Source organism: Lemur catta, chromosome 8 (assembly GCF_020740605.2).
Source record: "Lemur catta isolate mLemCat1 chromosome 8, mLemCat1.pri, whole genome shotgun sequence".
In the NCBI taxonomy this organism is placed as follows: domain Eukaryota; kingdom Metazoa; phylum Chordata; class Mammalia; order Primates; family Lemuridae; genus Lemur; species Lemur catta.
The window spans coordinates 61,994,475-62,010,899 of NC_059135.1; the positions used below are offsets into that span (position 1 = coordinate 61,994,475).

General features: G+C 34.4%; 1 protein-coding gene across 1 annotated transcript in view; it reads left to right on the top strand.

Moving 5' to 3' along the window:
* The window catches only part of KCNH7 (potassium voltage-gated channel subfamily H member 7), a 451,497-nt gene that overhangs the window by 386,148 nt on the left and 48,924 nt on the right, over positions 1-16,425 (top strand). The window contains exon 9 of the mRNA XM_045560346.1: positions 12,529-12,728. Within this exon, the coding sequence (XP_045416302.1) occupies positions 12,529-12,728 (200 nt within the window). The remainder of the gene's footprint in view (positions 1-12,528; positions 12,729-16,425) is intronic.

Consider the following 16,425-nt stretch of genomic DNA (forward strand, 5'->3'; position numbering starts at 1 on the left):
ATGATAAAATAATACCATGAAATTAATTTCTCTAAAACATTCAGAGTAAGGCAAAGAAAAATTACAGAAAACTATGGCGATAATGGGCTTACATGTATGGGTACTATATTCTACCAACCTGATTCTGTCTGAAGTGGAGACACTGAAAGTTCTTTCAAACTTTAGGAATCGATGGGCATAAAATTGGAGTAACATGGGTCTTGGGATTCCAGAATGGAAACTTGCAGTTCACTGTTACTGCTATAAAAGGAGTACCTGTAATTTATTACCAATGGTTATTTTCTATTTCAAGATGAGGCTAGATTAGAATGGGAAATATTAGCTTACATTACATACCATAGATATAGATATATAGATGGGTAGATAGAGATATTAATAGAAACATATATATCATATATATCACCATGCCAATTATAGCATAAGCTAATCTTTTATGTGTATGTGTGTATATACACAATGCACACACATACTTATACATAATATACATGTGTTCTTCCATGTCATTGACTAAAAATTTCTTTTCCTATGACAAGACCTAAATGATTGCCCTTTACCCTACAATGGGCTAATGTCATGAGCATCATTTACAATGAATATTCTTTGGGATGAAAAAAAGAATCTGTGTTAAAAGATGTGTGTTAAAAGATGTTATAATGTTAATATTTTTTTTTAAGAAATCACACTGTAGAAACACTGAAGGTAACCTTACTGATACTAGGCAGCAATTGGCAAAAACATGATGGATTTTTAAAGATTCCAAAAGAATATTATCCTTAGATTGCATAGAAAGTTGAAAATCCAGCTTGATAGTTGATTTTTAAATGTCAACATATTGACTAATGAAATGTACTTAAATGAGCCCTATTTATGAAACTTAAATAGATTCACCCAGTTTGTTGTCTACTTTATATAAAACATACTTTTCGTATGTATATATGTTTTAGTGTTTTTATTTTAGTAACACTTGCATAAAAAATAACATTATATTTAAATGATTCTTAACATTCTACTAAAATTCAGTCCAAGTCTTAACTACAAACACAGAAGTAGTATTGTACCCAGAAGGAAATGAAAGTGGAACCTACTAGAAAAAATACAAATTGCATTCCAGAGACACTGAATCTCTCAGAGCAAACACAATTCCAACCATTTTGTGATTACAACTACTCTACTAGTAAATACTTTATAGTGGTCATCAACTTTAGTGGCATAGTAGCAAGCAAGGAAAAGGAAAAAAATCTTCTTAATTAACCAATTACATAGGAAGAAGATTACCTTTTTAAGAAACAGAACCTGTATTTTGAAACTTGGAATTTTTAAGAAAGAGTTTTAAAAATGCACTGAAGTTTAGCCAGTTCACCACTGACTATAGTAATACATACCATTAGTGAGGATTAAGTGAAATACATAGTACTATTTATCCTGTGAATTATTTTAAATTGAAGAAAACTCAGTTCTGGTTTTTTTGTTTTTGTTTTTGTTTTTTGTTTGTTTTGGAGATGGAGTCTTGTCCTGTCACCCCGGCTAGAGTGCAGTGGCATCATCATAGCTCACTGCAACCTCAAATTCCTAGTCTCAAGCGATCCTCCTGCCTAAGCCTCCCAAGTAGCTGGGACTACAGGTGCACACCACAATACCCAGTTAATTTTTCTGTTTTTCGTAGAGACAAGGTCTCACTCTTGCTCGGACTGGTCTCGAACTCCTGGTCTCCAGCGACCCTCCCACCTTGGCCTTCCAGAATGCTAGGATTATAGGCATGAGCCACTGCACATGGCCAGAAAGCTCAGTTCTTTACTTGCTCTACACCTAACCTCTAAATCAGGGAATTACTGGCAGTTTTCTTCTTTCCTTCCTTTGGTTCTTTTTTAAATATAGTGCTAGACTATTTCTATTGATTCTTTAAGAATATATGTTTTCTGCAGATGAATTTCATCTCTTAAGAAAACAAACTAGTCAAATTGGGTATAATAAGATATACCTACATTCCACATAACATCATTTATTTGAATAAAAGACTTGGTTCTATAAGTCTTAATCAAAATGGGATTATATAAAGCTTAATATCACACAGGAAAAAGTTTATAGGTATTCCTGGAGAACTGTATCATAATCTATTATGCCATAAATAAAGGAAAAGGGTAAAATAGAGACTTGAAACTTAGCAATAATAAGAATGCCCCTGAAAGTTGCTTAGCCATTTGATGTATATGGGGTACATGTGCATGATATTTCCAGGTACAGGCAACTATATTAGAAAATGATTTGGGTATCTGTTTGCTGTATTTATAAACTAAGCACATATACCACAGACCTATGAGTAGCCTGATTTCAATCTAAAAATAAAACAGCTAAAAATATGTAAAATATCATATATATGCTAATTATAACTACAGTGATTGAACTTTCTCATCATCCTTGAGCTTCTTTAAATCTAATCTTTATTCTAAAAGAAAAATTTTAAGTGAAGTTGTAGAAAACAAGGCAATCAACTATCCGTCCATCTTACAGCAATATAATTCAAGAGAACTAAAAATAAAACCTTAAAAAGTATAATCTAACAAAATGCAAATAACTCAAATGCCTATAGATACATTTTTAAAGCTATAATTTACAAAGACAGTTTTTGTACTGCTGACTGTATACAGAGAACAGTGATCAGAGAATTAATTTTATTTATCTATTTATTTTTAGAGAATTCATTTCAAAAGTGTGCATAATTCAAAATGAAAAACTAAGGGAAAGTTATACAGTCATTAAATAATTATAAACATAAGTTATGTTCATATATTTATATCTATGTTTTCTGATATAAACATAATTCTACATCTTTATTCAAACAGTATAAATGTAATGTATATATTTAATTTAAAAAACACAGAACCCAATAAAACAAAGGCAAATGTATTCCATTTCTGACTTGCTTGAGAAACATCTTGGGAGAATTCCTTATTTTTATGGTATGTAAAAAACAGTTACTGGAGTTCTGCCTCCAGACATGATGGAGTTACTAAAACTTTACCTTCCTTCTATTAAAAACAAATAAAACAAACAGAAAACTGAACAAAATATATAAAGCAATTATTTTCAGACACTGGAAAATAAATAGGGGAACCTTGATCCCTGAAAGAAGGAAAACAAAAAGGTGGGGCGTGGTGCCTGTAATCCTAGCACTCTGAGAGGCCGAGGCAGGATTGCTTGAGCTCAAGAATTCAAGACCAGGCTGAGCAAGAGCAAGACCCCTGTCCCTACTAAAAGACTAGAAAGATTAGCCTGGTGCAGTGGCACATGCCTGTAGTCCCAGCTACTTGGGAGGCTGAGGCAGCAGGATCGCTTGAGCCTAGGAGTTTGAGGTTGCAGTGAGCAAGGTGACACCACTGTACTCTAGCCAGGGTGACAGAGCGAGATCCTGTCTCAGGAAAAAAAAAAAAAAAAGGATGGGCCCCATGTTATTGTTGACTTTCTGCTTGGAGACACTTTCTGGACCACAGCGACCAGTGAAGGGAAAAAATAACCTACACAGACCACAGTAGTCTTGCTGAGTTAAAAAAATTAAAAAAAAAAAAAAAAAAGGTGGTCATGGAGGCTAAGGTGCTGGAATTTTCAAGACAGACAACAGAGAAAAAGCAGCTTTGACAAAGAAAAACTCCAGAAACCTACATAGGTATATCCCTTTGAGTCTACTGATGAAAACTAAGTAAGTCACAAATGGGTGAAGTGAAACTCCTCAAGGCCTGGCAAAGAAATACCAGAAGTCCTGTAACCTGAACAATTTCCAGGTCTCACACAGGAATGGGAGATTTTCAAATTCCAACCAGCAGAGAGGAAAGCTCTTATAAGACATTCAGAGTATTCATTAGAAATAAATCTCAGAAAAATTGTGCCATATAGTACTAGAACTAATATTCCCCTCACAAAGCTTAAAAGCAAGCCTCAAAAGGTACAAGCTGATTTGCAAATGGTTACCTGCCTATAAGAACAACATCTAACATTTTTTTAAAGACAAAAAGAAAACAAAAATTATAGCAGTGGACAATGTTAACTGTAAAATGCCCAGCATCCATTAAGAATTAATAGATACGGTAAGAAACAGGAAAATATGACCCATAAGCAGGAGAACAACCAAACCAAATGGAACCAGAATTGACAGAGATGGTGGGACTAACAGACAATACCAAGCACTTGAATACGTATGTATATGGAGTCCAAAAACTGGTGGAGGCAAGCAGGAAGAAAAATCAGAAGAATAATGGCTGAAAATCTTCCAAAATTGTTGAAAACTATAAACCACAAATACAAGAAGTACAGTGAATTCCAAATAGGTTAAACATGAGCAAAACACACCAGGGCACATCATAATCAAATTACTGAAAACTAGTGATAAAGATAAATTCTCAAAAGCCACTAGTGGAAAAAGGACACATTATGTGCAAAAGAAAAACATAAAGTTGATAGAGTTCTTATTAGAAACAATGAAAGCCAGAAGACAATAGAACAAAACTCTTAAATTGCTGAAAGAAAAAAATCTTTCAAAGTAGAAATCTATGTTTAATTAAACTATCCTTCAATACTGACAAAACCTGACATAATTCATCATAAGCAGTATATAAGTAATGATAAAGTTATTCAGGTAGTAGGAAAATGACGCCAGATGAAAATTTGGATCAATGCAAAGGAATGAAGAATGAGAAATGATAAATATGTGAGTAAATTTAAAAGACTTTTTCTTTATTTTTAAATGTCTTCAAAAAATAAATTTTTGATTTTGTATATTTTTGAATGCTTAAAGCAAAAATAATTTCAACTAATATGCAGGTTTTATACCATATGTAGATGGAGGAAGTATGATAATGAAAGCACAGAAAAGTGGGAGAGGGAAATGGAAGTATTTTGTTATAAGATTCCCTCATCATGCATGAAGTGGTATTATATTATTTAAGATAGATAGTGATAAATTAAAAATGCATATTGTAAATCCTACAAGTATAGCTAAGAAGCCACTAGGGAAGACAAAGAGAAAAATAAAAAATAATAAATCCAAAAGATAGGAGGAAATAAGGGGAAAAAAGAACGTGTAGAAAATAAATAGCAAGATGGTAGATTTAAACCCAACCACATCAATAATTACATTAAATGTACTAGGTTATTAAGTATGAAGTGTTCAATTTCCTTAAGTACTAATGTTGACAGTTTTTATCTCTGACATTTCACTTTGACACTTCTTGTTTTATTTTCATTGTGAAGGTACATCCTTAGTCTTTCAAACGCACGTTTTGGCTTGTGATTATCTTTCAAATTTTTTTAGAGCTATTTTCGTTAAACCAAGGACAAGTCAAAAATTCATGTTATTTTTGAATATGAGTTCTGTTGTGAAACCAATGCAGCACAGACAGCTCGAAATATCAAGGAAGTGTTTGGGAAGGATGTGGCTAATGAACACACAGTACGTCAATGGTTTGAGAAGTTCTGTTCCGGTGATTTTAATCTTGAAACTGAGCCACATGGGTGACCTGAGACCAAGGTGGATAATGATGAACTGAAAGCTGTAGTGGAAGCGAATCCATTTCAACCTACGTGTGAATCAGCAGTAAGGTTTAATGTCACTATTCCAACAATACTGGACCATTTGAAACAAATGGGCAATGTAAATAAAGAAGCTGGATAGATGGATTCCACATGAATTAAACAAGTGTCAGAAGAGAAATCGTCTCTAAGCTTGCCTTTCTTTGCTGTCATGACATAAAGTTGAACCATTTTGATATTGTATTTGTTATGTATGATGAAAAATGTATTCTTTTTGACAATCGCAAGCATTTGGCACAATGGTTGGATAAAGAGGAAGTGCTGAAACACAATCCAAAATGGAATAGTCATCCAAAAAAGCTAATGGTGTCTCTTTGGTAGTCCAGTGCTGGTATTATCCACCACAGCTTCATGAAACCTGGTCAATTGATTACAGCGGATGTCTACTGCAACCAATTGGATAAAATAATAAGGATGCTTGCGATTAAGCAGCTGAGACTGGTCAATAGAGACAGGCCAATCCTCTTGCAAAGCACAAACCACGCTGCTCAAACTACAGCAGCTGAACTTGGAAACTGTCATCCACCATATTCACCAGACCTTGCACCAACTAACTACCACTTCTTCCAGGCTTTGGACCACTTCTTGCAAGGAAAAATATTCAATTCTCAACAAGCTGTGGAAAATGCCTTTCACAATTTCATCACCACTTGTTCTCCAGGCTTCTTTGCTGCTGGCATAAACAAGCTACTGTTAAGATGGCAAAACTGTGTCGATAGTACTGCTTCTTGTTTGATATATAATAAACTACACTTTTGATTCAAAATTGGACATTTCATACTTAATGACCTAAATAAATAGGAATAATAATAATAAATAATCTAAACATTCTCATTGACATGCAGACATTGTCAAACAGTATTTTTAAAAGCAAGGCTCAGTCATATTCTACCTAAAGAAAACAAACTTAAAATATAAAGACACAAGAAAAAGATTTAAAAAAATGTTCACACAAACTCTAATCATGAGAAAATTTGAGGAGCAGTATTAATTACAGACAAAGTAGACTTTAGGACACAAAATATTACCAGAGATAAAGTAGAAAAACACAATAGTCCTAAATGTGTATGCACTCAATTACAGAACTTTATATGATACAAAAACTGACATAACTAAAAGGAGAAATAGACAAATCCACAATTATAGTTTGCATTTCAACATTCCTCTCTCAATGTTTTATAGAATAAATAGACAAAAATATCAATAGAGATATAGAAGACTTGAACAATGCTAAAAGCTAAACTTGACATATTGACAATTGCACATTCTTTTCTAATGTATATGAAACAGTCACCAAGATAGACCATTTGCTGGGCCACAAAACAAGTCTCAATAAATTTTAAAGTATTAAAATGATACAGAATATTTCCCTGATCACAGAGAAACCAGAAATCAGTAACAAAAGAAGGTAGAAGAGAAGAGGGAGACAAGAAAGATTGACAGATATTTTAAAAAGTCCCCCAACATTTGGAAATTAACACACTTCCAAATAACTCATAGTTCAAAGAAGAAATCACATGGAAAATTAGGAAATATTTTTAACTTAATGAAAATAAAATACATCAAAATGTGTAGTGGGCATCTTTAGGAATTTTTAGAGACACATTTATAGCTTTAGGTGTTTTTATTAAAAAGTATGTTAGATCTAAAATCAAACATTTAAGCTTCTATTTTAAGAAGCTAGTCAAAAAACAAGGAAATTAAACCTAATATAACTAAAAGAAAAGGAATAATAGATATAAGAGCAGAATAAATAAATAAATAAATAAAATAGAAAACAATAGAGGAAGTTAATGGAAATAAATTCTGGCTCTTTAAGAGATCAATAAAATTGATAAACCACCAACTAGACTAAAAGAAAGAGAGAAAGAAAGAGAGAGATGACATAACTTACCAATGTCCTACATGACAGAAAAGATATTGCTACAAATCCTACGGACTTTATTAAAAGGATAATAAAAGAACATCATGAAGAACAATGAACTTTACAATATACATGAAATGGACAAATTTTTTAAATGATACAAATTCCCAAAACTGAAACAAACTAAAAATAATCCTGAGCCAAAAATAAAAATTGATAAATTAGGTTTCATTAAAATTAATAACTTCTGCTCTTCAAAGAACACCATTAAGAAAAGCAATGGGCAAATGATAAACTGGAAGAAAATATTCTCAATATTTAGATCTGAAAAAGGACCTACATCCAGAATATATCATTAATTCTTACTACTCCATAATAAGAAGACAACTCAATTTAAAAATGAGCAAAATATTTGAACAGACACTTCACAAAAGAAGATAAATTAATGACCATTGTACATGAAAAGATGTTATTATTCATCAGGCAAATGCAAATTAAAACCCTAATGAGATATTATACACACTACAATGGTTAAAATTAAAGACTGACAAAATCAAATGTTGGAGAGAATATGGAACAACTGGTATGTTCATACATTGCTGGTGAGAATGTAAAATGATACGACTTCAGAAAACAGTTTGGCAGTTTCTTATAAAGTTAAACATACCACCCAACTCAGCAATTCCACTCTTAGGTGTTTAAAAGGGAAATGAAAATATGAAAATATATGCCCACACAAAGACTCGTATACAAATATTCATGGCAGTTTTATTTATAATAGCCAAAAACTAGAAACAGCAAGGTTTCCATCAATAGGAGAAGAGAAAAACAAACTGTGGTATAGCCATACGATGCAAATCAAGTCAGCAATTAAAAAAAAAACCAAATTACTGATACACACAACAGAATGATCCCAAAAACATTATGCTGAGCAAAGGAAGTCAGACACAAATGAATATGTACATTATGATTCCATTTCTATGAAACCCTAGAAAATGCAAACTAATCTGTAATGACATAAAGGAGCTCAGTGGTTTGTCTAAGATCTGAAGTGAGTGGCACAGGCAATTGGGGGACACAAGGAAACTTTTGGGGTGATGGAAATGCTCTGTATCTTGATCGTGTTTACAGGGGTGTATACATTTGTCAAAACTAATTGAACTGTACACTTGTATGCATTTTATCATATTCAAATTATACATCAATAAAATTTATTTTTAACTACTATTTTTTAAAAATTTTATGTAATAAAAAAGCAAGTGTATTTGTTCTGTCAACGTCTTTCAGCTAATACCCTCCAACAAACCAAAGTTATTAGTATGGTTAGCCTATCAGATTTTGGGTGTGGTATGCTGAAGGAAGTTTTAAGACACTTCTGTTTTATTTCTATAATACCTAACCTAAAGTCAACTATTTTGATGAAATAAGAACTCCTATGTTACTAATATAAAGCTCATAAAATATTGAGTTGAGGAGAGATCCCTATATATGCAGAGTCTATCAATTTGCTTTTGAATGATATTATTGCCAGTTGTGCATTAACTAAATAATGTGTACATTATATAATTGGTTTTGGGGGTTTTTTGGTTTTTTTTGAGACAGAGTCTCACTTTGTTGCCCAGGCTAGAGTGAGTGCTGTGGTGTCAGCCTAGCTCACAGCAACCTCAAACTCCTGGGGGGTTTAAGCGATCCTACTGCCTCAGCCTCCCGAGTAGCTGGGACTACAGGCATGCGCCACTATGCCCGGCTAATTTTTTCTATATATATTTTTAGTTGGCCAGATAATTTCTTTCTATTTTTTTTTTAGTAGAGACGGGGTTTCGCTCAGGCTGGTCTCGAACTCCTGACCTTGAGCGATCCACCCACCTCTGCCTCCCAGAGGGCTAGGATTACAGGCGTGAGCCACCGCGCCCAGCCAGTATATAATTGTTTTATTCTTCTCATAAGCTTATAGCATTTAGCTCCATTTGCTACCTGAAAAATAGAAAAACATAATATTTTCATTATAATTTTAAAAGTCATAAACATACAATTTCCTAAGAGAAATATTTCAATTGGTCATTCATGTGTTCAGCTATGTACTTATAATCTAGATTTTTCCATCTTGACAGTGAGTAGGAAATTCCTGTTTATGACCTAAACTAACTTTTTAGTTCATTTTGGTAGAAATATAGAGATAAGACCACAGTATTTTTTAAAAATGAAATGAGAATTTTTTTCCTGACCTTTTCCCTTCATGTAATTAATTATGTGGTTTAGGTTAAATTGCCAGCACTGATTATGTGCCCTCTGATTGAATCTACTTGCTGAGCACTTGATAGGTACTTTGCAAACATAGCACACGTAAGTATTTCCAACACTACATTTAGAATGAGTAAAAGATATTTCTCACATGACTCCTTGGATCACAGGAATCAGTTTCTGGTGAATATCGCTAACTCTCACTTAATGAATTATTCATTTAATCAAATTAGGAACAATTTAGGCCTGCCTTCTCTTCCCATGGAGGATACAACCTAAACAGCCAGTCTACCTCATGGAGAATTAATGTGTCTTAAACATGCCAATCCAGCCTCACTACAAATCTCCTGTATGTGTCTGGATGTCCAGAGAAGCAGGGCCAATAGATAGATGGAGAGATGATTAGATAGATACATACATACATATATACATACATAGATGATATAGATATATATATAGATAGATAGATAGATAGATATAGGCATAGATATAGACTTAAAGAGATTTATTATAAGAAAGTGGCTCACATGGCTATGAAGGCTGAAAAGTCTTCAGATCCGTAGTTAACTGGAGACTCAGGAAAGCCAATGGTATGATTTCAGCATGAGCCTGAGTCTAAGTCCAAAGGCAGGAGAACAGGGATGTCCCAGCTCAAAGACAGGCAATGAGAGCAAATTCTCCCTTATTCCACCTTTTTGTTCTATTCAGGCCTTCGATGGGTGGGATATGGTCCGTCCACAGTGGGGAGTACAATCTGCTTTACTTGTTTAATGATGCAAATGTTAATCTCATCCACAGACACACCCAAAGTGACGTTTTACCAAATACCCAGGCGTCCTGTGGCCCAGTCAAGTTGACATAAAATTAAACATCACAGTCCTGCAACTTTCATCCCCTCAAATAGATAAAAACGGGGCTACTTCTTTCCCTAGGACATGCTCTTACCTGGGACATCTACAGTAGACAATGACCATGATAACCAAGCATGATGAGATAAGCAAACACGATAAGATAGAAAAGAAAGCAAATGCCTGGGAAAACATTATTAGTTTAAACAAAGCCTGAATCTGGCCAAAACCAACTTTTAAAATGATTAAGTGGTTTATGAAGGCAAGTGTTTGCAAAATGTGTTTGGAAAAAACACATGTTGGTTGAATATAATATAATCAAACACTTCAACATTTTTGTTATTGTTGTTGCTTTTCCCACCCGCTGGGTATATTGCTGTTCCACGGCTTTACCTACCACCTCATCTCTCAGTCTCTGACATGCCCAAAATCAACATAGGGGCCATGTGTCATGATGTGACTTTCAGTACAGAGCATGGCGTTTCTCAGAATTACTAAAAACTGAATACAAATAAAAAAAAAAGAATAGAGACCAGGCGCGGTGGCTCACGCCTGTAATCCTAGCACTCTGGGAGGCTCAGTCGGGTGAATCGTTTGAGCTCAGGAGTTCGAGACCAGCTCTGAGCGAGAGCAAGACCCCGTCTCAACTAAAAATAGAAAGAAATTAGCTGGACAACTAAAAACATATAGAAAAAATTAGCTGGACATGGTGGTGCATGCCTGTAGTCCCAGCTACCCGGGAGCCTGAGGAAGAAGGATGGCTTGAGCCCAGGAGTTTGAGGTTGCTGTGAGCTAGGCTGACGCCACAGCACTCTAGCCCAGGGCAAAAGAGCGAGACTCTGTCTCAAAAAAAAAAAAATTAAAGAAGAATAGAGAAAGAGTTTAAAGAGTTTAAGTCATAAAGATTTAGTGAAGAAGAACTAATATGGATAATCTACCTAAGTACTGGATATATAATATAGCAAGGGATGCCATAGCAGCTTCTACCCATAGATGAAAGAACGAAAATATATTTGTTTCTCCCCAACAAATAAAACTATGTGCGTTTTCTAAGCTAGAGATATGTTTCTTATGCAAAGATACTATTAAAATGAATTTAAATAGATTAAAAATTGTATACTAAGGCTGCACATGGTGGCTCATGCCTACAATCCTAGCACACTGGGAGGCTGAGGCAGGAGGATCACTTGAGCTCAGGAATTTGAGATCAGCCTCAGCAAGAGCAAGACCATGTCTCTAATAAAAATAGAAAAATTAGCCGGGTGTCGTGGCACACACGGGTAGTCCCAGCTACTGAGGAGGCTGAGGTAAGAGGATGGCTTGAGCCCAGGAGTTACAGGTTGCAGTGAGCTATGATGACGCCACTGCACTCTACCCAGGGTGACAGAGAGGGACTCTGTCTCAAAAAAAAAAATTGTACCCTAATTAACACTCTAAGGAAACTCTGGGTTTTTTAAAAGAACTAGTTATTTTCTTAGCAAATCCAATGTATTCAAAATGATCTTAAAATTTATAATAGATTTTTACTACTACAAGGTTAGATTTGAGACTGAGAGCCAGAGATAAGTCAAAATTTAAAAATTAATGTTTAAATTCCAACTCAAAAAGTGGTTTTAAAGTCCTTAAAAGATGTTTCTGCCTCATGAGATTTTTTTTTGAGAAAGCATGTTTATGACATGCCTTCTTATGACAAATAAAATAGTTTATTCCAAATGCACTTTTGTCTCTAGTCAATGCTCTCAGTCACAAGCTGATATTAGAAACAATCTGAATTTTGACTTTAATTTAGAATCCATAATGCATTTGAATAATTTCCCTTTCCTGTCTAAATTTTAAATCTTAAAGCATTATTTGTTTAACTTCTGTCTTCCCTGTGAGCCCGTGGTTAATCCTCACAATTGGCTGAGATAATCAAAATCTTGCTTGCTATTCTGACAATATATAACATGCCCACGTACAGTGTCCCCCCATAACTTTGTTTTTTATCCAATCCAGCACTAATGTATGCAAGCATTTTTGGGAATGTATCTGCAATTATCCAAAGACTATACTCGGGAACTGCCAGGTACCACATGCAGATGCTGCGAGTAAAAGAGTTCATTCGCTTTCACCAAATCCCCAACCCTCTGAGGCAACGTCTCGAAGAGTATTTCCAGCATGCGTGGACTTACACCAATGGCATTGACATGAACATGGTATGTATTTGTTTTCCAAAACAGAAGCACCACAGGCATTACAGCTATAGCCAAAATGAAAAAGCCAGTCTCGCCAGCTTTGAACCCCTTGCTTTTGTTTTCTTCTCTCAGATGTGTATTTTCTCCCCTGGAGATAGTCTCTCATTCTCAATTCATGGCATTGCATGGTGCTATATCTAGTTATCCTGTGTGGCAAAGGCATTATAACATGATGCAAACTGATATAACTGTGTGTGGTAGAGTTCCCACTTCTGGTTAGAAAGAGCACTGCTTTAGCCGGGACTTGGGCTTTCACTGCATGATCTAGTTGCCGGCACCCGAAAGAATAGTTGGACCCATGTGCAGTAAGATTTGGCAAGTGAACAGTAACAATTATGATGCCCCCAAACAGAGATCCAAGGTTAACACACTTTAAAAAATGGGAAACTGAAAGTTTGTAGGCGAGGTTAGGGAGCTTATACATGTCATAAGCATTTTATGATAGGAAGATTCACACTGCTTTTAAGAACTTACTTTTTATATTTTAAACAATTTACTATGTGCCCTTTTACTGTACCAGGTTTAATGCATCTTTCCTTTCAAGGAGGAAATATGGATTCCTTTTAAGCAAATTTGACACCAAGAATCACTTGTCATAACTCCCCTTTTATATCATTGCTCAAAAATCAACACAATAATAACACTAATGTGGTCCAAGGAGCCCAAATTTTTGATTATTAGAATTGCCCACTTCTTTCACTTGGCTACAGAGACTGATTGTTAAATAAATTATATAACAAATCCAAATTTCATGACATATCATAGAGCAACAGAAAAAAGATTAAAAATATGACTAATCCTCCACTGGGCAAGGACCCTGTTTCTAAGAAATCTTCAATACATAAAATCACTCACATTTAATTATGTCAATTGCATAAACAATTTTTATGTAAGTCAGCCTATATAATTTATAATAGATTGATATTTTTTGTTTTATAAGTAATATTCTAACAGAAAGCAAGTTTCCAAATTAGCACTAATGGTGCAGAAAGCATTGCAGTATTACTCAATTTGAAAGACATATTTATATATGGATAAGTTTATCATAGCTGTGTGTGATTTATTTGACTGAGAAGTAAGGGCATGCCTTATAAAAATTTTAATTTGAAGAGCTAATTATCTAATTAGTACATGTCATATAAAACTGTAGCTAAACTCCATGAGTTATTTCAAATCATCCTAAAATTCCTTGTGAAAAAATTCATTTGATAAATTGATCTCCCCAAGGGAACACTTTAATGTCACAAGAAAGAGCACCTACATATTGATCACTTTTATACATTTCCACCACTATTATTGTTTAACAAAGGTATCAGTGTTCAAGAAGTATTGGGGAATACTGATGGGTTGGCTGAAGCAGCGTCAAGAATTTTTAATCAAAACATGTGTCACTCAATTTTGTTGTTCCATACTGCCAGATTATTTCAATACCAGTAGTAAAACAATTATTTTACCTCCCCTCTCCATATAACTCTAGTTTTGTGACCATTTTTTGTGATAAAGTCTATTTTGTGACAACTATTTACCTTTCATTGTTTGACTCTATTACCTTTGAATTTGGTTTATATACCACTTGCCGATTTACAATGTACTTATGAAAGATTTATCTCTTTCCTGTCTGCTTCACACCTTAATAAATGGAATCACAACACCCACCGGTAAGAACAGGAGGTATTTATATCCAATTTAATTCTCGTGTAAATTGTTGAGAACACCCTTGTTATCTGTCAGGTTTAGAGCTTGTTAAATGATTTCCAATGTTAGTTCTGATCTTTTTTGCATGACGTAGCAGAGGAGATACAAAGCAACAAACTGGGGAAGATAACCTGGAAGAGGCCAAGTAGAGAATAGAAATCCTTAATTTTAACAACAACTTGACCTCTGATAATATTTATATACAGTTTCCCACTCTCCACAAAAATTCACTTCTCTGTCCCTATCCCAACTCTGGTAAAGTTTATGGGTATACGGTTTGCATTAGATAATTGTCATAAAGAAAATGTCATTCTTTTTCATCATTTTCCATTTTCATGATGTAGGTGCTTTCCTTTCCTCTCATCTGCATGCCTGTATGACACGATCCTGGAGTGTGTGAGCTCTAAACCATGTGCCGCTCAGTCTTGCATGTGGTTTTGAGAGCTTGACTTTGCACGACGTTGTTTGTCTACATTTCTCATTTTGTGACTGCAAAGTGAGTAAAAAAAATCAAAGTGCGAGATAACTCTGAAAACTCAGCAAAAGGAAGATGCTTATTTATTAAGCACTATATACAGAATACAGTTCATTAGAGAAAAGAAATTGTACTCTTAGACTATTGAGGAGTTAAAAAAAATAAAAGTGGATTTTTACCTCCAAAACCACATTGTTAAAATCCCTGTGTCTTATCAGTTTATTGTCAATTAAATCATAATTTATTAACGTTTAAAATTATTTAAATTTATGTATTGTGATACATAAAAGTACATCAAACTGTTATATTTTGCATCAGCATTCCATATTATTTCATTTAAGAATAACCTTAAATATAATTTCTCATGAAACATTTCAGGTCATTTTTACTGTTCAACCTTATCCAAATGAAGTACAAGATTTTCAATGACACTGTATTGATTGACCTAAAATTATTTTTTATGCCCCAAAACATTTGATTATTTGATAGATCACAAAAAGTAAGAAAGATGTGACCTAAAAAGTATGGCCATATTCCTTATTTCCTACATCTTTTGCATTTTGTGAAAAAGCTATTGCCAAATATTCCAGAATTTAAAGCATTCTGGGAACAATTATGGACTCCCTTTCAACTGAACCAAATGGTTCTGAGTACAAAAGGAAAAGGACCAGGATATAGAAACTAGTGAAAGGAACACGTTCTGTTGAGAGTTATTTCAAACTTAGAAATAGTAAAAATTATCTCAAAGATTTGCACAGGTTAATTCTGGAAAACCTTTTCTCTTCTACCTCCAAAAGTTTGACTAGGTAGGAGTGAAGACTCAGATTAGCACTCTCAGCATCTTAATGAATTTCTCCAAAAAAAAAAACCACCCTCTGACCTGGTCTGAAACTTGCCAAGGTTAACTAACGCTGTGTTAGTTATAATACTACCAAAATGATGAGAATCATTTTCCATGTCAGTGTAGAATAATCAAGTGGCCTCACATAAGAGGCACATAAGAGCCTGGCTTGAATGAAGAAGGGCCCTGGTAACAATGGTCCACAGATCATTTTGGATGGAGGGAAATAAACCATTTAGGACAGAAATCACTCCATGTTTTGATATTATACTGGCATGGAAGAAAATTCTGTGTGAACATTTAATGGAGATGTATTCCTTACTTAAAAATGCCAGCCTCCAACTCCACTAAGTAATGCCTGAATCATAGGGGAAAAATGCGCAATAGGGATTCAGAAGACCCAAGAACTGGCTCTCAATCTGTTGCTTATCTTGGACAAGTCACTTAACCTCACTGCAATTTAATTAAACTTGTCATTTTCCAATATTTTCAAATTACCAGAACTCAAATATGCTAAATGTTTAAAATAATTATTATGGGAGATTTTCTACGCGAGGATGGAAATTCTAAGCTATCTGCTGCCCACCTCCTCACCCCCTTGGTGGGCCTCTGAGTCTCCTTTACGGAACATCTGCTTCTGCACGGAC